This window comes from Camellia sinensis, chromosome 5 (assembly GCF_055761805.1).
Source record: "Camellia sinensis isolate YWXY chromosome 5, ASM5576180v1, whole genome shotgun sequence".
Classification (NCBI taxonomy): domain Eukaryota; kingdom Viridiplantae; phylum Streptophyta; class Magnoliopsida; order Ericales; family Theaceae; genus Camellia; species Camellia sinensis.
The window spans coordinates 134979799-135006013 of record NC_138965.1 but is presented as its reverse complement, the minus strand read 5'-3'; the positions used below and the strand labels follow the sequence as shown (position 1 = coordinate 135006013).

Here is a 26215-nt window from a genome sequence, read left to right as displayed (position 1 = left end):
GAGTGCAACTTCTTTTGCTCGAGCGGTCTATAAACTTGCAAAAGTACTGGTTGTGCGATTTTCACGTTCGACGGACACTCGATGGTCGCTCGAGCGTGAGACTCAGGTATTCGCTAAAGCGCAGCTTTTGTCGCTTGAGCGGTCTGCAAAAATGTGAAATTTTTGAGAGCATGCAATTTACGTTTGAGCCAACTTTTGGTCGTTCGAGCGAAAGTGCAAAAATAAAAGTGGTCGCTCGAGTGCAGGTTCTGTCGCTCGAGCGGAAAGGTCGAATTCTGGAATTTCCAGATTGCATTTCCAAGTCCAAACTCAACTTCAAAGCTACAATACACATCCTTTTGGGCCCAAAACTTAAGAAAACATATGTAAACTTGAAAAACATCATGAATTCAAAATCATTTCGCAAAAATTAAGGCCCAAAAGCATCTCAATTGTATAAAATCAAACTTGGAATGTTAAACCATAACACGAGCTTAACATGCAAGTAATTCTCAACTTCAAAACCTTCAAAACAAGATCAAATGAGATGTTCAACTCAAGAACATGATGAATTCTTAGAAGAAGGTCAAAACATGGACATGCAAAAAAGGGAATCATTTGCAAACAACCGCAAATTGTGATGGAATGAGCATGCATGCATAATATGGTCTTCCTACTAACTCATTAGCTCAAGACTTGCTTAATTCAACTTAATCCTCTTGAATTCTCTACATTAACAACTTCCATATAATGATTAGGAGCCAATTACTCACCTAAAGTTGACAATTGAGCTCTAGCTTGTTATATCTTTGAGCTTCCAAGTCAATCTCTTCTAAGTTGCTAGTAACACTTTCCTTCTATTCTTCTTGAATTCACACTCTCTCTCTCTCTCTAAGCTCTCATTCTCCCTCACATTTGGAGCTTTAGGAGTATGAATTGATGGGGCACAATTGATCTAATGGGGTCAAATTAGCCTTATATAGGCTCACTTAATGACATTTATTTAGTTAGGGGGTTAAAGACAACTAATTGGAATTAATTTATTCCAATTATTTGGTTCTGAATTGAATTTCAATTCAACTTACCACAATGTTCTAAAAATTCCAACTAACACATATACCAAGTCAATTTCGTGATCGGATGCCGATAAGGCCTTCAATTCGCAAAATAAAATAGAAACAAAAACAGATATTCCTACGATAAATAGATAGAAAGCTCATATAACACATATCACATGCAATTAACTCAGGATTTCATTTTATTTACTTATTTGACATAATTAATCATGGTTAATCAACTAATTACAGATCGGGGTTGTTACACTAGTGCGTGCGTGTCACCGCATGTGCGACATGTTCTCTCGCACAGCACGTCGGAATTTTCCCCCTCAAAAAAAGGGACGTATGTGTGTCTTGTGTTAGTATTTGCCTAGCTGGATGTGCACCTACAATGTTTGGCAATATTCTTTCTTTTTATTATTTACTTCACATTTGTTTCTATTGAGGGCAATGTCATATTCAAGTTGGGGGATGAGGATATTTTCTTTTGTGTACTTCTACTAGGCTCGTAATTCATAATTCATGTTTATACTTATTTCACTTGATTGCATCACTTCACTTGGTGTTGACTTGTTGTTAGTAAGGTGGTGATATAAGCATATGTTAATTGAGGAACATAGTAGACTTGTATAAAAAGGGTTTATTAGGTAAATACTCGCATGTGATGTTTGCACTAGGATAGTTGTTTGTGTTTGTGGTATTAGTAGACTTGTCATGATTATGCCTTGATTCATATGAACGCACTATCATAGCGATGATTTCTTTATTATAATTCCTGATGTACATCATTAATAATTGTTAATGTTACAGAAAAATAACAAATGAGTAGCCTTGATTCTCACAAAAAAAAAAAAAAAAAACAAAAGAACAAAAAAACAAAAAAAACAAAACAAAAAACTTGCCTTGCTTGGGTTCGTAGCCTTTTTAACTTGAGTTATTAAACCCGTAGGGGTATATCTACACCTAGTACCCTAAAACCATCTGGTTTGGGAGTTATTGGCCCACTACTTACTACATGGGTTAATTAGAAAGCTTAAGGGACCTAGATATTGCACAATTAAGGAAAAAAAATGAAAATGACTTATTCGGTTCAGTAGCCTTTTCAGCTAGAGTTGGTAAAACCGTAGGGATGTCTTCACACCTAGTGCCCTAAAACCGTTTGGTATGGGAGTCATTGGCCCAACGCTTGTTACATGGGCGATTAGAAAGCTTAATGGATCAGGACATTGCATAGTCTTTCAAAAAAAAAAAAAATTGAGAATCCTAGTTGTAAAAGTTTAGTGTTTTGTTAGATGTTATTGTGAGTTACACTGGGTTATAATAGTGAACAATTAACTAGTTATGAGGATTGCACTTTACACCGAGGGTACTAATGGTGTGTTTTACTAGCATTCACAAGTACATGGAATTTAACTTTTGTAATAGTGAATGTGGTTTTTGCTCAATAGATTCCTTCATGCTTGTCTACTGTGCCTTCAATGCTCATCATATCTTAATATTGCATTGTACTGGCACATAAGTTAATTCTTGAGTGGAGTAGTGTGGTTAATTGTTGTTAGGCAGATGCGATTATGTCAGTGTTTGTGGGTATCATTTTTGGAAACCCTTACGAGACTATACTCGTCCGCTTGGGGTAACTTTGTGGTTTAAAGGCTTGTTACATATGTTAAATGCAATCGTTCTTCCCACGAAAGTGGAGGTAGCTAGATTTTGTTTAATTTGTTTTTCTTTCTTTATTCATTGCTTGAGGACTAGCAAGTTGTAAGTTGGGTGATGTGATTGAGGCCGAAATGTACAACATTGAGGCCGATAACTAGGATCTCTTAACCTTACTTGCAAGTCAAATTGTATATTTTATGTTGTTTAATGCCAATCAGGTTGGATGCAGTAGGAACATAAAATGAACAAAAATCAATATTTTTAACAAAAATGCTTCCCATACGTGCGGCCCATCCATCGCAGCCAAACAGGGCTTAAGAAAATCGCAAGTGTTGAGTTCCATTCTTGTATATGCGGATCGCTCGCTGCACGTGCGGTGGCATTTCTCACTCGTGCGCCCGTACCTCAGAAAATGTGCCCGCTATTTGGAATTGTTTGAAAGAGCTGGAAGTATAAAAAGACAAAAAAGATACTGGATTAGGGTCCGAAGTATTTCAAAAGAGAATAAGGGCTAGGGTTTGGAAATGACGGTTCTTAAGCTTCAAGAATATCTTTCATGGGGATTTCTTCTTCTTCTAACTCTTTCCACTCCTCCATGAGTGGCTAGGCTTCTATTTCTAGGATTTTGATGAAACCCTAGCCAAGTAAATAGTATTTTCTTTTTGGTTTTGATTATGTAATTGTTTGAACAAGTTGTATGGTATTTAAGAAGTTTTTAAATATATTTTTCATTATTTCTTTAAAGTATTATACTTTCTGTGATTGTTGAATGCTCTCCATGCAATGGTTTTCTTTACTTTCATATTCAAGGTATGAGACGAGCCATACTACAAGGGACGAGTTGTATTGCTACCTTAGTTTAGAGCAAATGACTCGTGCTATCTAAGATGGTTCTTGTCTATACATTCAACGTGATAACTCTCTTGATCAATGCTTTGAACTTGTAATTGTGAAGTATTATTTGGTTCGAACAGTAACATAATTGATTTTTAAATTGAGATCTTATTTATGTAACTAGTGGTGAATTTATTACCTTAGGTTTTTTTCCAAAATCATAACTTTATCTTTACTTTTAATTGCTAGTTCAATTTTTTCATTTATTTTAATTATCATTAGTTTATGAACAATCATCTCTTTGATCAAAATTAATTTAGGAATTTTAACAATTAAATTAGTTTAATTTCACATTTGTTCTTGTAGATCGATACATGGGCTTACCATTATTGTAAAGAATTTGGTATAGATTAGTATTTGTTTTTAGTGTGCAAAACGACTCATAAGCGACAACTTTGACGTCATTATCAAACCAATTCATTAAATCAAAAAATCCAAAACTAAAAATATTTCATATATTAAATATATCGATTATACATTAAAAATCTAATAACCATCCATAAATATCAATAAAAATAACCACCCATTATATGATTATCATCCAAACATATAGTAAAAATTAATTTAGTAAAAATATAAAAGATTTATCATTTTTATATAATTTTATCTTTGGTGAGTAGAAATAATATTTAAAAATTTTAAAATATTTTTTTGACATTTATTTTTGTCAAACTAATTTATATTTTGTCAAATTGACAATGCTATCCTTGAAATAGAACAACAATATTTTCAATTGTTCCTATTTAAAACGAGATTCAAAACTTAGGATCAAATATATCACAATTGAAAGGTCAGGAATTAAAGTGACACAAGTCTCAAACTTAGAGACTATTAGGCCCCGTTTGTTTTGGGGTGTAGAGGGTGGGATGAGATTAGGATGGAGGTAGGACCCATTTAGTGTTGTGTTTGTTTGTAGAGTTGAGGAAGAGATTGAGATGGAGAAGAGGATTAGGATGGAGGTCAGAAGGGGGTTTGAGATGGAAGAGGTGGAGGTGGTATTAGAAAAATAGTCTCCTGGACTAGAAATTTTTTATTTTTTATTTATTTTTTATATGTTGGGCATTTTTTTTGAACATTAATGTTTAATTTTTTTATATTTTTTTATTTGTTTTATTATTTTATATAAAAATAATTTAACAATTTCTCCGCTAACAGCTATCATCAAAATAAATACAATTTTATTTAATCTCTTCACTAACAATTTCATTATTATTAAGTTTCTCAGTATAAATTTTCTCAATTCCTAATTTAAAAACAAACGGACCTTAGTATAATTCGCTCTTAAAAGTTAAACCAGAGGCTATCTAAATTTCTCTTTTCCGTTTTTATGTATTTATGTTAATGCTTTCCCCTAGACTTGTCTCTATAACATTTGGACCTATCTCAAAAGATTTAGAAAATGTGTCTGTACCTTTCTGGATTTTGATTAGTCATTTCACAGTCTGAATGTTATGGGTAATTATTCAATAATTTCAGAGCGTGGATACGAGTATTTTTTAATATTATGATTAATAGAGAATGCATATGGGATATTATGTTAGGTGATTGGAGAACATAAAGAAATATTTTTAATGATAATTAATTAGAGAATACAGACGCATAATATTCCAAAAATATTGAATAATTTCCAGCATGTTATGATTCTTTTCTTTAGGATTTGGCTTCTCCAATCGGAGTGAAGTTTAATTTTGTTCAGTTTAATGGTTTGAATTTTTCATTTAATAAATATAATAAAATTATGTAATTATTATTATTGAGTTAATTTGATTTTTGTATAAATAATTTTACATATAAAAATTACAACTTTAATGATGAAAACGAAAACTTGTCTAGGTGGTAGAGCAGTTGGATCCCTTTCCATAACAGGCAGTTGGATTGCGACCTTTTGGAGGGGTGTTACTAGAGAGAATATTACTGTTTCTATCAGAGTTATTGAAAGATCCTTTACAAAGGGAACCAAAAAAATAAAGTTCTCTTTTTATTTTTTTGGCATTTTGTTTTTGTGTGCTAGTTGTGGTTGCTCATGTTTTGTTTTTTGTTTTTATTTTTTACAGGCAGTAAGAAGGAAATAGCAAAAGGGAAGTTGCAATTGGAACATTAAAACTCCCCCAAGGGTTATTTATACCAGACTCCTTCACTACTATTAGTAAATATTAATTTATCTTCTTTATTTACAAATTTGTATATTTTAACTTTCTCAATTATAAAAATATTTCATTTTCATCCTTTGTAGACCCCCTCTAGCTTACCTCTAAAAAGGATAATATGTACAGATTCATCAATGAAGTAAAATGATATTCTCTAATTGTTGAGGCATCTTAATTCGATTATAACCTAGAGTCGAATTCAAATGATTTATGTTTGGTTTGGTTTTTAGAAATTTGTTTTAGATTTTTTTTAAATTAAAAATTAATTTGGTAAAAGAAAAAAAAATAAAAAAACACTCCATTTTTACTTAATTTTATCTTTTGGGACACTAAAAAAGTTATTTTTAAAATTTTAAAAATATCTTTTTGAAATTTAGTTTTATCAAATTAGTTTCTATTTTTTTTAAAAAAAAAAAAGATATATATGTATATATATATTTTTTTTCTAAAGAAAAAACCAAACAAGGATGATTTTGTTCACATGTCAATTTGTTCAAAACAATTATCAGACTGTAACTGAGCGATAACTTTTAAGATGCCTAAACAAATTTAGACATGATATTTGATGATTGATCATGATTTGCATGGTGCTAAATTAATATGCTTTTGAAGAATTCATGAATATTTGCAAAACTTAAAAGGGATTGGATTATTTCTAGCTCGAGACTTGTGGACCAATCATATGCTCTATTTTGATAGATCTCATTTATTTATTTTTTAGTTTTCTGTGAATGGATCATAAAAAAATTTATAGTTGTAGTCATATGATTTCAATATATTTATTTTTAGAAAAAATGATATGTTGTGTATTTGTCATTTTATTGGAAATAAATATAACAAAATTATGTATCAAACCATAAAAATTAAAATATTAGAGTCAGAACGAATTTTATTTTATTTTTTTCATTTTAACTCCTACTTCTAGGAGATCCTAATAATAAAATTTAAAAAAAAAAAAAAAAAAGTCCATTGAAAACAAACGATTTCTTTGGTCTAACTTTTAACAAGCTGAAAGTTGATAATCATAAGTGTACGGGAAAGAAATTCACCTTATCGTATAATCCTGTTGACCTAGTCCACGCTCCTCCGTACGACGTCGCTTTATCACCTGAAAACACAAACGTGAGCTAGCCGGCGGGTGTGTGCCGGAAACCTCTCCGATGCCTAAGGCAGAAAACTTGACAAATAGACAAAGTTCAATGTTCTCAGAAAGCAAAATTATGTTGTATTCTGTTACCCCCTTCAAGGTGATGCTTGTGAGCTTTTATAAGTTTCGAGTGGCACAATCCTAGTAGGACTTGTACTCCTCCATGCAGAGTCCTCCTAGGATTCATACTCCTAAGGATAATGCTTATCCTTTTACACCCTCCCCTACTGCTTAAACCAAGTGAGATGGTTTTTACTCTGGCCGAACCACTATAGGACCGAAATAACACTGGCTATGCTGAGCCACAGAGAAGGCCGAACTATCCTTAGTTCAGTTTTCTCCTCCTACTCCTTATCTCGGTTTTCTCCTGTTTAACCCATGGCACGGTTGGAAAATACCTAACCAATTGCGATCGGTATAACTCCTAGGTCGGTCTAACTCAAAGACACTGTCCGACCGACCTTTTCAAGGGACATCGCGACCGGACCAATTCCGCGACCGGACCTATTCCAAGATACACCGGACCGAAGTAACTTTATCAATTCTTGGGCCGGAGTAATTATACTTCTTCTGGGCCGGAATAACATTTCGGCCTTTTACTGAGTCCTTCACGCTTTGGGCCACAAAGTCTATCTCGCTGCTCGGCCCAATTTTCTCCAGAAATTACCCTCTCAATAAGTAAATGTTCAAAGCATTTTTTCTTGTTATAATCAGTTTTTTTTTCTCCCATTTTTTTTATATATATTTTTTTAAAGTTGTTTATTTTTTATAAGTTATAAGTAGGGTTGTGCAAAATACCGCTTAATCTGTTAAAACTGTATTGATCTGCATCAATCTATATCGTTCAATTCACTAACCGCAGATTAAAGTTTAAACTTTATAATCTGTGTTCGAAACTGTTCCGTTCCGTTATAGTTAATACATATATATTTCTTAACGTCTAATGAAATACCAAAGTAAAAATGAGTGTGAGAGATATTTAAGATGTGAAATTTATTAAAAATTAGTAATTATATATATGAAAAATATTATGTAAATTAGTTTATATATTATTTAAATTCTTGATAATTGATTAGAATATTTTTCAATCGGTCAATTGGCCCAAAATTGCCCAAACAGCAAAATTTCAATCTGTCAATCTACCATTCAGTTTATAATTTTATCCTCAAACCATTTGAACCGTATCTCACACCCCCCTACTTGTAAACTACATTAAATATTTTGACATAGATTTTCAAAAAAAAAAAAAAAATTATAAGGTGCTTTATACGTTGTACCAAACAACTCTAAAAAATGGGTTTTTTTTTTTTTTTTTTTTTGGTGTGTGGGGTTTTAGTAAACTTTTTTTTGAATTTTTTTTTAAACCAAAAAGTAAAAGCTCTTGAAGCAAGTTTTTTTAAATAAAAAAATCACTAAAACAAAAAGAGAAAATATGATTTTTTTAATCTGTGCAAAAGGCAGCCAAAGAGGTTCTTATGGCCCCACTCAATATAAAATCTGTACTGTTGCATCCTAGACTAGTACTGGTGATGGGGGAAAATTATTTGGTGGTTTGGAGCAAGTTCAACTGCTGTTCTAACTTCATATTTGTTAGTTAACGTAATAAGATATAGCCTCTGTTTGAAAAGTGGGTTGGCTTTTTGATTTTTTGACTTTTTTGACTATATGAGCCTAGGCTTAAAAGCTTAGTTTGAGAAGGGCTTTTGGCTTTTTGACTTTGGGCTTTTGGCTTTTTGACTTTTTTGATTTTTTTGTGAGAGATGAGTGTAATGATTGTGGGGTTGGATGAGATGTTTTGTTTGTTGTGGCTCATGAGGTTATTTTGTCTTTTATGGCTCATTGAGCCAAAAAAGCCCAATGAGCCCTTGCCAAACCAACCCATAGTATTTTTTTTATTAGATTTTTAGAAGATAATTTGACAAGTATTAAGGTCTCGGCAAGAGGCTATTTTAGCCAATTAGTCAAAAAGTTACTAAATTAGTCAAAAAGTCAACAACCCATACCAAAAAGTCAAAGATTCTCTTTTCTCTCTACTTTTTGCACATCTTTTAGTAATTAGTCAAAAAGTCATCCCAAACATACAAGTTTTTTTTATCTACCTTTTTAGCCAAATAGCTAAAAAGTTACTAAATTAGCCTGTTCCCAAACGAGGCCAAGTAATAAATGGTATCGGAATACTCTAAAATCATCACATAAGCTCTCTCATGAAAAAAAAATTATTTGGTGATTTTAGAATATTCAAAATAGAGAGAATATTAAAAAACTGAAGAGTAGAAAAAATAATTATAAAATAATGAATGTATAAATAATTTTCTTACTCACCACTTTTTTGAAATTCTTTCCCTTCAAAATATGACATTTGTTTTGTTATTTTACAAAAGTGACGGGGTTTATTGCCTTAGCTAATCAATTTCAAATTGGAACACCACAAATGCTAGGAAGAGTTTTTTTATTTTTTTATTTTTTTGATTTTTTTTTTCTTTGAACCGAAAAAAGAAGCTTCATGAGGCCTCATGACTTCTGCAGGTTCTGGCCTTGGATAACAGATTAATAGTTAAATTTAAGGATTATTTGGGATGTTTTAAATAAGTGTATTTTTTAACTTTTTATAAAATATGAGTTGGATTTGAAGTGACATAGTAAAGAGATGATATGACTTAAATAAGATGATATAATTTAAATAAGATAATCATTTTTTTAACTTTTTTAATATGTACCAAACAAAACTTAATCCAAAAAGAAGAACTCGTACCGAAATAACAGTGAATTCCAAACCTACTCTATAACTTTTGTAATAGAATTACATTACAGTGCGTTATCTAAACATTGACGTCTCAATGAATGTAAGGGGCAACATTGACGTCTCAATGAATGTGTAGTACACATTCATTCAAAAAATAATGAGGCACCTTTAGTGCCGTTTTGGCAACACACACATACACACATAAAGTTGCGTTTTGTGTGCAGTTCAAAAACGTCAAACCATTTCAAAACGTTGAAATCCCATTTGGGAAGACCAAAAAAGCAACACTCAAATTCCCAAACTACTCTTTGGAATATTTTAATTAATTAACTCAAAAATCAAAAATTACGGATATTTTAGTCATTTTGGAGTGATGTGACACTTTTAAAAAATATTAAATCAAAAATCAAAAAAGTTAACTTTTTATCAATTTCTCAAATCACTTCCCAAAAAGTCAAAAAGTTTGGTAAAAAGTTAAAAGTCAGCTTTTTACTTACTTCCCAAAACACCTAGGCGACAAAAATTTTAAAGTCACTAAAAAAAAGTTATCACTATTCATAAAAAAAAAAGTAAAAAAAAAAAGTACAAGCCAAAATTATTCCCTCCAATACAAGTTCCTGTGTGGGCTCGTGAGATACTTTTCGTATATCTTATGAAAAAATTATATATATATATATATATATTCATTGAACTGGAGGGTACTGTTGTTCTTGTAAAGGCTCACCACAGATCTCATTTCGATAATCTGAACCGTTCAATATATATAACTCGTCAAGTACTACATGTCTATAAAATATCACGTTGATCGGATATCGATAACTATGTGATCAAATCAGATTTTTATCAACTGTTTATTTTTTACCGTCCATTTTTTTCATACAAAACTGATTATCGATATCCGATCAAAGCATTTATTGGAGACATATAGTACTCAACGATTTCTACATATTAAACGGTTCAAATTATCGAAACGAGACCCGTGTTGGGCCCTTACGGAGTCAACAGTACTCTCCAGTCTAATAAAGGACTAGAGGGAAGCCTCATCTTATATATATCTGAAGACACCATCTCATTTCAAAGCAATTTGTACGGCACTATTCAACCATCATTGTCAGTAGCATAGAGCATAGGGGTAATACAGTAATTTTGATATTTTATACAATATTTTAATACACATTTTTTTGTAAAAGATCAAAAAGTTATTCCAAATAATCATTTTTTTTTCTATTTTTTTTATCTAAAAAGTCAAAAAGTACACTTACATAATTCATCCCAAACAACCTCTTAATTGGATTTGTAATGATGGTGGTGATCAGATTTGGAAATATATCAAGCTATCCTTGGATCCCAATATATATACTTTTAAGGGAATGACTTCCCTCTAGTCCGATCACACGAATTGGAGGGTACTGGTAAGTTTGTGAGAGTTCATCACGAATCCCATTTCGATAATTCAAACCATTCAATATGTAGAATTTATTGAGTACTATATGGCTGTAAATAATCACATTGATTTAATATTGATAGCTATGTGATTAAATCAGATTTTTATAAGCCATTTATTTTCATTTTTTTCATACAAAACTGATTTGATCACATAATTATCGATATCCGATCAACTTAATTTTTTACAGGTATATAGTACTCGACAAATTCTATACATTAACAGTTTGAATTATCAAAAAGGGATCTGTGGTGGGTCTCCATGAATCCAACAGTATCCTCCAGTCCAAATCATGGACGGGAGGGAAGCCAATCCCATATTTTAATTAGTTTAGTTTGGTTTTGTTTTTAAACTTTAATTTTAGATTTATTTTCTAAGATAAAATATACTCACTATAACATAAAAGAGTTTTAGAGACTAAATGTTTTGATCTCTAAAAAAGTGAAATTTTTTGTTTCAAAAGACATTTAGAAACTAATTTCTATCGTCATGAGGATAGTCGTTAAAAAGTTGTCCCGAAAAGTCAAAAACAAGACTTTTAGCAACAAAATTTTGAAAGTGTCACTAATAAATAGACTTTTAAGGACAAAATAATTTGGACTCAAAATAGTTTATTTTTTGAGACAAAAAATTTGGTTCCAAAAGGATAATAATTCATCACTAATGTTCAATTTTTGTTGTTAAAAATATAATAACGACACTTTTCGCAACAAAATTATTTTAGTCTCTAAAAAATAATTTTGTCTCTAAATTTTGGTCTCTAAAACCTTAATTTTTTGTAATGACTATTCTTTTTTAAAATTTGAAAAAAAATATTAATTTCATAATTTTAATACTTCCTCTATCCCAAAATAATGGTCATTTTTGGGAAATCTAACTTTTTTTGATAGTATAATTATTGCACTTTAAAAAAGTTGATTTTTCAAAATTATCTTTTTGATAGTACATTTTTTGAGAATCTCAATGTCATAATTGTACTTTTTATATTATTTATTAATTTAAAAGAAGGGCAAAATAGGAAATTTATATTATTTTTGTACTTGATTTTTGAAGAGGGACTAATATTTTGAGATAATGAAAAATGGAATAAGAGACTAATATTTTAGGACAGATGGAGTATAATACACACTAACTTCCCTTTTAATAAAATTAAATGAACTGAAACTATTATAAATACAGTAAAAATATAAAAATAAACAAAAAAAACTATATATATATATATTTTAGCGTAAAAGAAATGATAACATTATGTTTTCATTCATATAAATAACAAATTATGGACGAAAAGAGACCCATGTATTATGTAAATTAAAAACTTAGAAGAGTTTAATATATATATCAAAATAATAAATATATTATTTATATATATATATTTTAAAATTTTAAAAATTATCAGTATAATTTAGCTTATTTTTAAAAATAGGACATGCATGTGATCCACAAGTCTACATTAAGCCTACATGTTTGGTGGTTGTTTAGGTTTTGATTGGCACTGTCTATGGCTATATACAGGATTTGTTGTATTGCCTAGGACATATGGCTTGATTTCAATTTATGAAGTGCTCATAATGGTGAGTGAGTTTGAGAGATTGTCTCGTTTGAGATCATAGCTCAATGCAAGTTGGGATCTGGGTGCCTGCTGTGCACCCAGCACAGCTGCTGAGCTGTCTTATATGTTCAATTGGGATTTGATTTAATGATCCGAACAGTTTACATTTTATAATATATTAAGTAAAATATATTTATAAAAAATCAAGTTAATCAGATATCGTTAACTCTTTCATCTATTCACATTTGTATCTATAAAAATAAATGACATTATGATTTAAAGAATTAAAATAAATACAAATGTGTGTGGATGAAAGGGTTAACGATATCCAATTAATTTAATTTTTATAGATATATTTTACTTAATGTACTCTAAAATGTAAACGATTCGAATTATTAAATCGGATCCCGAAATAAGTCCATAAAACGGAACAGTAGTGCCTACTGTGCTATGCACCCCAGATCCATGCAAGTTTGAGCCCTTCCCTTAGCGTAGGGGCTAGAGATTTAGGCCTTGTTTGGTTTGTATTTGGGAAAGAAAATTTGGAGAAAATTTTTGAAAATTTTGTTTGATTTGTAATTTTTCTCAAAAAATTTTCAAAATCACTTTCTCTCTCCTACACGTCAATTAATTACTTTTTCTCTCTCCTCTCTCCGTCAATCACTTTTTCTCTCACATGCATCTACTCAATTATAACAAAATATCAAATCATCCCAAACTCTCAAACTCTAAAATTATTTTCAAAATATACAACCAAACAAACTATAAACTTTCTTCCCAAAATATTTTTTGAAAACTTATCTACCAAAGTCAAACCAAGCAAGGCCTTAAATTCCCAAAAGAGATATGTAGATGTTAAAATTAGATAAACTCCGCTGCATATTTCATTTCTCCATATTTTTTTTTAGGATTTTAATTTGGATCCATACTGCAAATTCGAACCGTCTATCTTGCAGACCTCACAATGAAGGTCATTTATACAAATTATTAGTTTCATTAGAAAATTATAAATACAAAAATCAATTGCATTTTGTTTTATAAAATGAATAATAAATATAATTAAATTTAAATCATCTATTTTATAAAATAAAATGTGATTTGTCCCATGTATATAGTTGTCCAATCATGCTAATTTTTTTTATGAATGACCTTTATTGAGGGGTCTACGAGATAGACGGTTCGAATTATTAGTGGGGGTTCTAATTAAAACCCATAAAAAGAGTAAGGAGAAATATGAAGAAGAGCTTATCCCTATTGGGCTTGTTTGGTTTGTATATCAAGATACAATTTTTGAGAAAAAATTTCAAAATTTTGTTTGATTCAAATTTTTTGATTTTTTTTTCAAAATCATTTTTTCTGTCCTACACATCAATTAATCACTTTTTGTCTCTCCTCTCTCATTCTCAATCACTTTTTTTCTCACATACATTTATTCAACTACAACAAAATATAAAATTGTCCCAAACTCTCAAACTTCAAAACTATTTTCAAAATATATAACCAAACAAACCAAAAAAATTTCTAAACTCTCACCCCAAATTTAAAAAAAAAAAAAAAATTATCTCAAAACATAAACCAAACACATACATCGATGTCTTTGACAAACCCCCCCTCAAAAAAAAAAAAAAAAAACAATTAATCACTTTGCTTGATTTTAGTTTTCAGAAAATTTCACTTTTTACTTTATATATATATATATATATATATATTTGTTTTCACAGAATTTTTTTGATATTTTAAGTAATTTTTTTAATTTTTAGACACATCTAACATAAATACACTTAAAAACTATAATATTTGTGAATTTTTGTTTTAAAAAAAATCACTAAATACCAAAATATAAAAAAAAAAAAAATTCAGTACATTTTTCATATTTTTGTGTATTTATTAATTTTTAAAAATATTTATTAAAAACAAAAAATAAAAAACTTAATTTTTAGAAAATTTTAAAAGCTACTGAATTGTTTTTTTAAGGGCTTAGAAGCTCAAAGGTGCCAAAATGGATTTTATACTTTTATTATTTTTCTCTAGTAACAACAAAATCAAATTGTCTTAGCTAAAAGCCTAAAATAAAAATAAAATACATGTGTTTTCGTAATATTTCTTGGATAGAATTTGAAAAGGAAAAAGAAGAAGAAGAAAAAAAAAACTTATATTTCATTCACATTTTCTCATTCTTTAAAAAAAAAAAAAAAAAAAAAAATTGTTTCTATGCACATCCTTTACTGTAAGAAATTATAAAGGTGTGGTGAAATTGCGATGGGTGGTGCATTGTAATAAAGCCTTTAGTTACTGCTTCTTGTAGTCATGTTACAAATATTATGATTTTTGTTACTATGTTTTTTATGATGAACAGAAAGAATCATACTTCTTTGGTCAGAAATATTGTGTCATTTTGTAATTCGTGACACATTTTTGTAGTATAATTACGAAAGGACACATCATATGCATCTTCAGGGGTGTACTAGTAACCTTTGTTTTTTTGTTTTTTTTTTTTTTCGTTTAGATCGCCGAAAACCGTTGATTAATTGTTAACATATCATAAGAGTTGAAACTAACACCCATACACCTTGTAAGAAATCTTACCTTTATATTCTACTTTTAATAGTGGAACCACTATCTCTCCTTTAAAAGGGACTCCTTTCAAAGAGACTGACCAAAAGATTACTAAACTAGGTTAGAGCCCCTTGATTCGGTGTACATAGTAGCTTATACAACTATAATTAATGATAAAACAGAAATGTTAGGTTGATCAAATTTGAGTACTTGGGCTTCGTTTGGGAACATACTTTTTTAGTAATTTTTTGACTTTTTGACTAAAATATGATGTAAAAAAACTAGTATATTAGGGATGACTTTTTGATTTTTTACGAAAAGATGTGCAAAAAATAGAAAAAAAAAAATCTTTGACTTTTTAATATAAATTATTGATTTTTTAGTAACTTATTAATTTTTTGACTAAAAAGATTACTTGCGAAATGAGGCGTAAATTGTAGGTATTATCAGATGTGTCACTCATGTATGTTTGAAGAAACCCATTAAAGCATTGTATTGATAACACATCAGATAAATAGATAATAAAAAAAAAAAAAAAAAGGCACTTAACCCACTGGATGGACGTTTGGGAGGTGTGGATTAGATATATATATATTGAACTTTTGATATTATTTGTACAAAATGATTATCCTCAAATATAAACTCACAATCTTAAAATTATGAAATCGAGTTTTAAAATAATGGCCCCTTTAATAACACATCAAATATTCAAAATTTGATAGTTAGTAATATCCAAATTTGCACTAGCCAAAATAAAATAAAATAAAATAATAATAATCTCTAAATTTGATGTTTTCACAGCCTCTACCACCTGTGGAGTCACCCAAGTTTGACTACGGATTTATTAATATCCTAAAATTATCAAAAAAGCTATGTATTAAAAATCAAAAAATTGTTTAGAACTTTAATCAAAATGTTGATGTGCGGTTTAAATTTAATTATGTATAGTGAGATTCATATTTAAAATGTATCTCAATCATTCACTATTTTTTTAAAAAATATTTTTTTGAGTACTTAGCATTGTTATTAAATTATAGGTACAAGGTATGTCTCTTTTTGAACTTAAATGTTTCACCAACCATTGAAAGCCATTTTACTTATCCATAATAATCTCAACAAATTGTCTTTATATACTTGTAGCAAAGCAAATGGAAACATTCTTGAAAAGTACAGTTATATTCTTATCAAGGACGTTATAAAATTTAATTTTGATGCTTACCCTACCAAGTGTGGTTTCTCATTTAGTATTTTTTAGAAAATTTACGGTGGCCATACAACTTTTGTCCTAACTTTGAAGCTTGGAAGGGGAATTAGTTGTGTTTTTAAAAATAAAACAAAAAATTCGAAAAAAATTTGTGTTTGCGTATCGTTTTCATTTTTTATGAGATTTTTAAAAATAATATTTTAGTATTTCTTGAAAAGTAAGTTGTTTTTAGAAATTTTATCCGGAAATAGTTTCTAGAAATTTTATCCGGAAATAGTTTCCCTAGAGTCATTCTTAGTTTAAGGGACATATGAATGTGTTGATAAATTTTTCATTATCTTCATTTTCATTTTGATTTTCATGTTTTTCAAAAAAAACATAATGAAAATTTGGAAAACACCCATTCTTTTTTATTTTTGTGCAATTTTTTTTTTTTTTGAAAACCTGAAAACATTTTTTGGTTTTTACAAAAATGTGGGTTGATTTTAGAAAAATTTCTTAAAAGTATTTTTGGATACATTTTATCAAACAAATTTGTATGTTTTCCAAAAAAATAAAAGCAAATAGAGTACTTGTCATGTTGACTTCTAGAAAGCATTATGACTGTAATGGTTGATATCTCAGATCTATAGAATTAAAATTACTTTGAGATATTAATTACATTAAATTATGATATGCTATAGTGACTATGCTATTGGATCAAGCCCTGCCCAAGATGTTACTTACCCAACCACTTTTCAAGATTTCAACAACCACAATAATAACATACAACAACCACAATAATAATATTCACAGTTGAAAATATATTGACATTAAAGGCATGCTGCTACACTTATTATATTATATTTTTGGATAAATTATAAATGTATTTTAATTTTTTTTAAATATTAATTATCTTCTATGATTTTAAAAATTACATTTCATCCCTTAAAATTTCTAATCGCATAATAAATAACCCTTATATTAATTAACTATTAAGTTTATTAATAATTTTTAAAGATGTCAGTAATATATTTCAATTAACATTTTTAGTAATTTCATTGTTGTATTGTAGGATCATAAGAATTTTTTTATTTTTTTTTTGGTCAACTTCGTTCAATGACAAATTCTAGCAATGGTTATTTATAATTTTCAGAATCACAAAGAATAATCTATATATTATGCAAACTTTAAGGAGTGTATTTATAATTTGTTTTATATTTTTTATGTATATATTTTCTATGTATATAAAATTTCCATGTCGTGATATAGGAAATTTATTATATTTATATTTTAAAAGGAAATTTTGGGACATAGACTTTACATTCATCTTATTATTGTGGATAAGGGGTTGTTTGTTTAAAAAAAAAAAAAGGTGTTGGTTATCATTTTAAATTGAGTTTTGCTGAATATTCAAAGACATTTTATCATTAATGTACACTAATACGAATGTATAAAACCACTTTTTTAATGAATTTTTTCTTGTCATATTCATAATTTAGTGTACACACTAATGCTTGTTTTCATTTACTAGTTATGTTTTTGTGTGTAATTTGTTTTATTGAAATTTTCTTTAGCCCATCGTAAAATAAATTTTTAATTTTGCCTCTGTCAATTCACAGTAAGTACGAGTTTGAAGATAGCTATAAATTCAAATGTTTTAAGTTTAATTCTTACTTGTGTCTTTTAAACTTAAGTAATTCCTATCAATTATCAATTATAAATGAAAAATGATTTGCAAATAAAAAATTTATCCCAAATGATATGTCAATGACATTTTTAGAGAATTTTGACGGACCTATCTTAGGAAGTTTCTCTTTATAATAAAAATCGTCTTCAAGAAACACAAAATGACAAAATATTTATAATCCCAACATATTTTTTTTATAAATTTTATACATCTTTTTATATATTTTTCAATACTAACAACATTACCCTAAAGACTGTTCTTAACATTACCCATAACAAAAATATATTATATTGTTGCATATCCAAGTATTGAGCATGTCCTGAAGTTTCACACTTACTATCTCCCTCGCTCATATTCCATTTTGAATATTAGGGTCTGAGCTCTTAAGGTTGAAAAAAGGCATCATTATCACTCACATAGTTGTCCATGTCCTTCTGGATTTGTAATCCCCTTATCATAATGACATATTGGCTACCAAAACAAGGTAAAAAAATAACCATACTTTGTCATGTTACACTCAACTATCTGAACTGGATTTAACTGATTGAATAGTGCAAATGCTAATAAGTACATTTAAGTAAAGGTTAGCACTCTACTTTTGATGGTAATATAATAATTATTATAATAAAGATTATATTATAATGATTTGGCCTCCCCTAGTTCTAACCTCTTATTCTTGTTGATGCTATCCCCATGTCCAGTTGGGACAGTGTGCCACGTCATAAAATAGCACTAGATTTTACAGAAATATTTTATTTTTATTTTTTAAAAATTATTATTATTATTATTTTTGATAATGGTGGATGTACATCACCTCTAGTCATGACTTAAAATTTTTGAAAGCTGAGACTACTCATAAGATGTATGTAATTATTTGCAAATTATGTATACGTATCAAATTAAAAAAAAAAATATGACTAAGGAGAGTCAAATCTTGGATATTAGTATTTATAATTCACTGTATGACTCGTTCAATCACTGTATTATAGTGCAAATTAATTGATTGAGTAATGTTGACACAAAAAGTCTATTGCCGCCCCCGCCCCACACACACACACAAAAGGTTGGGAAGAGAATTTTTTTGGCTTTTTAGGCTAAAATAATAATAAAAAATAAAATAAGTTAAAATAATTAATAAGATAAAATGTTACATTAAATTCATAATTATTTCACTTTTTTTCTCATAAAAATCATATCCAACTCTAAAAAAATCCAATCCTCTTCTTAAACACAATTATTTTAGTCAAACTAAAATAATTAACTACTAAAAGAGCCTACTAACATAGTTAACTTTCCAAACCGAACCATTTTATTTTTTATTTTTAAATGGGGGCGTCAGCCCAAAACTCAACCAACAAACTCAGAAGATACAATCGAAATGAGAGAGACTGAGACTTCTCCAAGCCAAAACACCTTGAAGAGCAACATCCACAGCTCCTCCCTAGCTAAACAGCGTGCAAGCTTACCAACCTTTAGAATATGAGAGACCACTACCTTTAGAAATTGGCCACACCCTGATTGCACTTCTTCTATGATATGAACAAATGGTGACACAATAGACCCATCATTGTTGGATGCTTGAATAATACATAAAGCGTTTTTAAGTGAATCTATTCATAAAATTAATTTCAATCATTCAATATATTTTTCAATTTTTTTGTCTGGGACTAAAGAAATATAAAATTGACACTACCTAAAAAGACAAATTTGCACCTACCCATTGTACACATATCCCCTCTAAGTAAAAGGGTCAAAGTGTATTTTCATCCCTAAATTGGGAAGTGGATGATATGGAAAGGCTAACATTAATTTACATGTTCGTAGGATGGGAGGTTAGCTCTTTGACCCATTAAATTATCAAATCTCTTCAAAAACATGATGAACAACTACAAGTCAACCCCATACCTATATTTTGTTTGTTTGGTAGGACCAGCCGTTCCAATCCTTTTGTTTCCATTTCATTCTTTCAAGCTCTTCTCCCTATGTGTGTTATGACACAAATTTAAATACATTCATATTTATTATTATTATTAGATTTTGTGGGGAGGTATTAAATGACAATCTTTCTCATTCTCACCGACAAAATTTTCTTGGCTATTTTCTTGTTCTCTCTCTCTCAATTCTCTCTTATCTTCCATTTCCTACTAACTCTCTCACCATGGACAAACGCAGAAGGAAGCAACTCAAGACATCCCACCACTGTTGTGGCTCTGAAGGTGAGTTTTCCTTCATTTTCTCTCACTTTCTTTTCAGGGTTATTTTCTCTTTTGTTCATTCTCTAATGGGTATGTCTCATTTCTCTCTGATTGTGTTGGCAGAGGTGAGCAGCATTGAGTGGGAATTCATAAACATGACTGAACAAGAAGAAGATCTGATATGTAGAATGTACAAGCTTGTTGGAGAAAGGTAAAGGAACTTATCTAATTCTTGGAAATAATCATATCCTATGGTTGGTTTGGATCATAGTTGTCAATTTGGAATATGAATTTTTCTATATATATATATATATTTAAGAGTGGAATATGAAATAGTAATTTTTTTTAAAATGATTATTATTTCTTTTTAATAACGAGAAATAATTAATAGGTTTTGTTCACCTGTATATTTAGATTACATGTTAAAAAATTAAAAAAGATTACACATTTCACGTTACATGTTAAAAATTTTAAAAAGATTACATATTCCGTATGAAAGTACATATAATAAAAAAAATATGTAAATTATTTTAAATTGTGTCATAAGAGAGTATATATTAACAAAATCTAATAATAATAACATGGCATAAGGTAAAACTCCTAGAAATAAAGGTATAAACGAATACTTAGGTTTCGTTTGTCAATTATATATTTTAGCAAAAAAGTAAAAAAATTATTATAAGTTATCATATTAATCTCTTTATTGCACATTTTTTCGTTCAAAGCGAAAAAATTACTAAAATAATATATTCTCAAACGAGACTATAATGTACATATCTAAAACATAAAAAGTCTGAACATAAATGCAATAAAAGATACAATTTTTTAAAGGCATTAGGATATTTCCGAAGGGTAGCTTAGTTGGTTCGGCTGGTTGGTTTACTCTCTACATGATTATCTTAGATTTAACTCTTGTCAATCTTTCCTGTTTGCTCGGATCATGCAATTAAAAGTGTCATTTGATTATCAAATTTATGCTCTTGGGTGGTTTTAACATAATAGTAGATACTTGGGAACAAAGTACATAAACAAAAGGAAAGGTGCCCTTTTTCTTCTTATGAACTTTTTAAACAATATGTTTAAGTAATGAATCTTTTTAACAATATCAACTATCATAAAGATATGTTCAGTTATTTTTCTTAACAATGCTAAAGAAGATTCAACTATTTAAATACCATATATATATTTGTCATACATCATACCAAATATCGTATATAAATTGTAAAATGCATTTAACATAAAATAAATATTTTAGGATTTATAGGTTAGAATGGTCACATGATTCGAACTACTTCCATGATCCAACACAAAAAATAAAATAAAGTAAACTAAAATAATAAATAATAAATAAATAATAATAATAAGAATTTTAAAATAATTGTATATTTTAGAGAAAAAAAATATGCGTAACAAATAATATATAATTTTTTAAAATCATCTTAATTTATTGTAAGATGATACAATATATGACAGGTGGGGATTGATAGCTGGCAGAATTCCGGGGAGGAAAGCAGAAGAAATAGAAAGGTTTTGGGTAATGAGACATAGTGAAGGCTTTGCCCACAGACGAAAAGAGTTACTTTTAAAGAACAAGAAGTCTCTAAATATATCTTCTTAAAAGCTTTTCCCAAATGTATTTCACAAACTCTCTCTCTCTCTCTCTCTCTCTCTCTCTCTCTCTCTCTCTCTCTCTCTCTCTCTCTCTCTCTCTCTCTCTCTCTCTCTCTCTCTCTCTATTTATTTTGGAAAAACAAATCAGTGTTAATTTTGAAAAATAATTATAGATTCATGATAAACTTTATACACTTTTGTGTGGAGGTAGGAATGGAACCCTCATTCGGTCCAAACAAGTCTTTGATCTTTCAGCAGTCACCTGAAATAGAAATTAAACTCCCGTGGTGTTGGAATTAGCACTTCGACGAATAAATTAGCTCTTGTAGAAAGGTTGGTCTTTTTAGGTTTCTTGGGGTTTAAGTTTTTTAGCACCTACCTTCTTCTTCAGCCTCTCATCTCCTTTTATAGAGTCACTCTTCTCGATTTTTACTCCATGCAGCCTAACCTTCCATCATTATCTTGACAGTGCCCATTCCCTTGATGTATTTCCTCAAAAGGGACATTCTAATCCCACAACATGGGTCCATGCCAACTTTCCTGAGGTATTCGGCTCTTAAATTTGGCACAAGTACCCCTTATTCGGTGCTCTTGACGCTTTTATGCTCAATCGGATATTTATTCGGCAAATACGCAGTGCGGTGGGCTAGCTTGGCCTTTTAGGCGCACTTTAAATGGGCTTTGGCGTTGTTTGGCCTGGCCTACAATTATTCGGCTCCCCACAACTTTAATAATTAAAGTTATAAACTTTTTCATGCCTTTATAATTATTTCAAAATAGTACCACTGATTTGTAAATTCCTCTTTTTCTTTCTCTTTTTCCTCTTCTAATTTGTTATTAGAATTAGAACAAGTGTTTGTTAAAGTGAACTAGATGGGCTTATTCATTTTGTTGCAATCTCTCTCTCTCTCTCCCTCTCTCTCTCTCTCTCTCTCTCTCATATACAAAATTTAGAGACATTTTTTTAAAACTCATACAATAATGAAATTTTGGTATATGAAGTGGAAGGCACTAGATTGAAATATTATGTCAATAAAAAAATTGTAAATTGGATAAATTATATAGGTTGTGCTTGTATTTTGTATCATATGTTATTTTAGTCCTCATATTTTTAATTGACTTAATTTTGACCCATAATCTTGAATTTCGAACAATAAATATGATTTTGAAAATAAATCATTTAATTTTTTTAAGAAGAATGAGATCTAATTAAATAACTGTTGATATCTAATCATCTAACTTTTTGTGGATGATTTACTTTTGCAAACCTTATAAGATGAATATTTCAAATTATCGAAGTGATAATCTGAGAAGAACAACAGTGCACCCCACTACGCTTCTCCAATCCAATCCAATCAAAAAAAATAATTACTCCAATCTATCTTGACAACTAGATTAATTGCTTTTAAAACAATAATACTACATATGAAGTACTTTACTAAGATATTATTTTGTGACTAAAATTTATTTTATGCATAAATCTTATAATACACTAATTAAATTTTGACCATACTTTTTAATTTGGGATAAGATTTTTGATAGGAATTTTGGATAAGTAGATCTACTGCTCTTACAAACAAGTGCAAACTCCACTCTACCTCATGTGCAATTTATTGTCTTGTCTTTTGAAAATAAATACATAACCTCATATAATTTGTAGACTAAAATACATTGCCAAATATGCTGTTAAAATTAATCGCAAGTGCGAAACATATGGTAAGACATTAAAGAGTTATGTACTAATTTTCAAATATTAAGGAATAGTTGCATATAAAGTAAATCACAAGAAGGTTAAAGTAATTTTACCTCTCAAAAAATAACTAAAATACTCACGATTTATACAACAAGACTATTTATGTGTAAGGATATTTTAATTTTTCCATTCAAGCCATTAATAAGTTTGATGGTGCATTTTAAATCCACACACAACAAAAAAAATGACTAACAACCGAAAAAAAATATATTATTTTTAAATTGTAAGGGATTATGCATATATAAACCAATAACAAGATTATGTATGGACACAAATTAACTATAAATTCAATCACATAAAATAATTTTGATTATGTATATTAGATTGTGAAATTCACCATAAAACATATAATTTTACGTAAATTGTTTCACTTATATTTTATGTGCAGTTTCGTGTCTATAAACTTGTTGGTAAACCAAACTACATAGAGAAAGGAGAGTTTGCCATTAAAAACTATGAGAATGACTCCTCATTTGGGAATAGATATTTTTAGTGAAAAAGTTAAAAAATCAACATATATTTAGCATGTATCTAAAAAAATTAGGGCATGTTTGATTTGTTTTTCAAACAAAAATTATTATTATTATTATTATTTTGAAAAAATAAAATCTAGTTTGATAAAAATAAATATCAGAAAGATATTTTTAAATTTTTAAAAATTATTTCTGGTCTTTCAAAAGATAAAATTATATAAAAATAATTTTTTTTTCACCAAATTAATTTTCAATCTAAAAATTTTTGAAACAAATTTCTAAAAATTAAACCAAACATGACTTTTTGTTTTTGGGTGAATAGCCAAATTTTAAACTAAGGTCATGTTTGAAACCAAGCATACCTTAGTTTCTACTAGTGTAAAAAATCCAACATACCTTAACACTAATTTATTTATTTATTTATTTATTTTTTTTCATACAACTAAAACAAAGGTAAGACGAGAATTTCAAGTAAAAAATCAAAATACTCCATTAGCTTTTATGTTTTTCTATATAACTTAAAAAGTTAGTAAAAAAGTTATTCTCAAACACATAATTTTATCTTTTTTCGTTTCATAACAAATTAAAAAAAAAAAATCGCTAACAAAAAGCCAATTCTCAAAGGAATTAGATTCCAACCAGTACAAAATTTGGATGAGAAAGTCTAGGGCCCTGTTTGGTAGGGCTTATTTTCAGTTTATTTAAGCTTTTAACTTAATTTAAGTTATTTTGATGTGTTTGGTTCAGCTTAATAATACAACTTATAGTTTTTTGTAAGTCAAAAATCAATTTATTCTTTGAGTGGGGGAGGAGAAACTTAATTTATAAGTCAAAAATCAACTTATGTTCACAGTTATAAGCTATAAACTGTTAGATTATAAGTTATAATCACTTTCCCACAGCTCTACCAAATAGGGCCTATGTCTAGGCCATAAAGCTTACCACAGGTTTTATTTTAAAAATTTAAAATGTTCATTTCGTAATATTTTTCATATATATTATCCACAAAAAAGAAAAGTCAAATCAATTCGATAATCGTATCTTATTTAATTTATCACATTTTTGTCTATCAAAATGAACGACAAATATGTTTTTAAAATTAAGCTATCTATTTTTTGTGATAAACCTTATATATTAAATAAATTATAATTATCAAATCAATTTAATATTTTATGTGAATGACAAAAAAATCTTATAAAATAAATAATTTAAATTATTAAAATAAAACTCTTAATAAATTTCACATACGTAAATAACAACCTTCAATCCAAACTATCGCCACGTGAAACCCACTCCATTTTCAAATCAACCCTGATCAGTAAAGTACTCGGACAATTGAATGATACCTCCTTTTCATGAGACCAAAAGTTAATGAATGCAGTACAAATATTTACCAGTACTATTGAAATCACTGGTAAATTGGCAAACGTGATTTGGCTCCCAATATATCCCTCGTGATAGAGGTATCTCTCTTAACTCTTGCATAGAGCGTATATTGAAAGGAAAACAATCATTCGCTTCTATGGAAAAAACACTAGGGTATGTTTAGTTGTATTCTCTAAATATATTTATATCTTATGTTTTGAGTGTATTTTTTGTTTATAGTTTTTAAAAATTAATTTCATATTCACTTTTAAAAATTCTGTCTAAGGTGAGAAAATTTAGACTAATCGGTCGTTCCCCGAATGTCCGGCAGGTCGTCCTTCCGGACATCCGGCCAATTTACCGGAACAGTGTATTTTATTTTATTTTATTTTTTACAATTGGCACCTATTATTTTTTATATTTGAAATAAAAAAATTTCGAATTTTTTTTTTTAAATTTTTTTTATGGGCTTTGAATATAATTTTGAGTTGTGTGTTTGGTTATGAGTTGTAAGTTTTTGTATCATATATCATATGTCACATCAAAAATTTCCCACTCAATTTAAAATTCTTTTCAAAACTCATTCACCAAATCAATTTTTCACACTCAAATCATAATTTTAAAACTCACAAACTCAAAATACAATTCTATTCTCAAATGATATTTAGAAAACTCTACCAAACACAACCTAAAATTCTTTTTGTTGTTTCCTTATGGCTGATTTGGAAGGATAGGAATTTAAAATTTTTTGAAAATAAAATCATGCATT

The 26215-nt window shown here is 28.9% G+C and overlaps 1 protein-coding gene across 2 annotated transcripts; it reads left to right on the top strand.

Annotated features, from left to right (window-relative positions):
• Positions 1-19871: 19871 nt before the first annotated feature.
• On the top strand, positions 19872-22752 carry LOC114310405 (transcription factor TRY). Of its 2 annotated transcripts, none has more exons than XM_028256384.2 (3): positions 19872-20265; positions 20368-20455; positions 21718-22752. In XM_028256384.2, the coding sequence occupies exons 1-3, from the start codon at positions 20208-20210 to the stop codon at positions 21860-21862; spliced, it is 291 nt and encodes a 96-aa protein (XP_028112185.1). In that variant the 5' UTR covers positions 19872-20207; the 3' UTR covers positions 21863-22752. The 2 variants fall into 2 exon arrangements, with proteins under 2 accessions (XP_028112185.1, XP_028112186.1); XM_028256385.2 differs by having other exon boundaries at positions 20027-20265; positions 22325-22752.
• The last annotated feature ends 3463 nt before the right edge of the window (positions 22753-26215 follow it).

Bases quoted from the DNA above. Each gene is read 5' to 3' on its own strand.
- LOC114310405 (XM_028256384.2), top strand. From the start codon at position 20,208: ATGGACAAACGCAGAAGGAAGCAACTCAAGACATCCCACCACTGTTGT. The intron at 20,266-20,367 runs GTGAGTTTTCCT...TTGTGTTGGCAG, and splicing joins CCACTGTTGTGGCTCTGAAG to AGGTGAGCAGCATTGAGTGG. The intron at 20,456-21,717 runs GTAAAGGAACTT...AATATATGACAG, and splicing joins TACAAGCTTGTTGGAGAAAG to GTGGGGATTGATAGCTGGCA.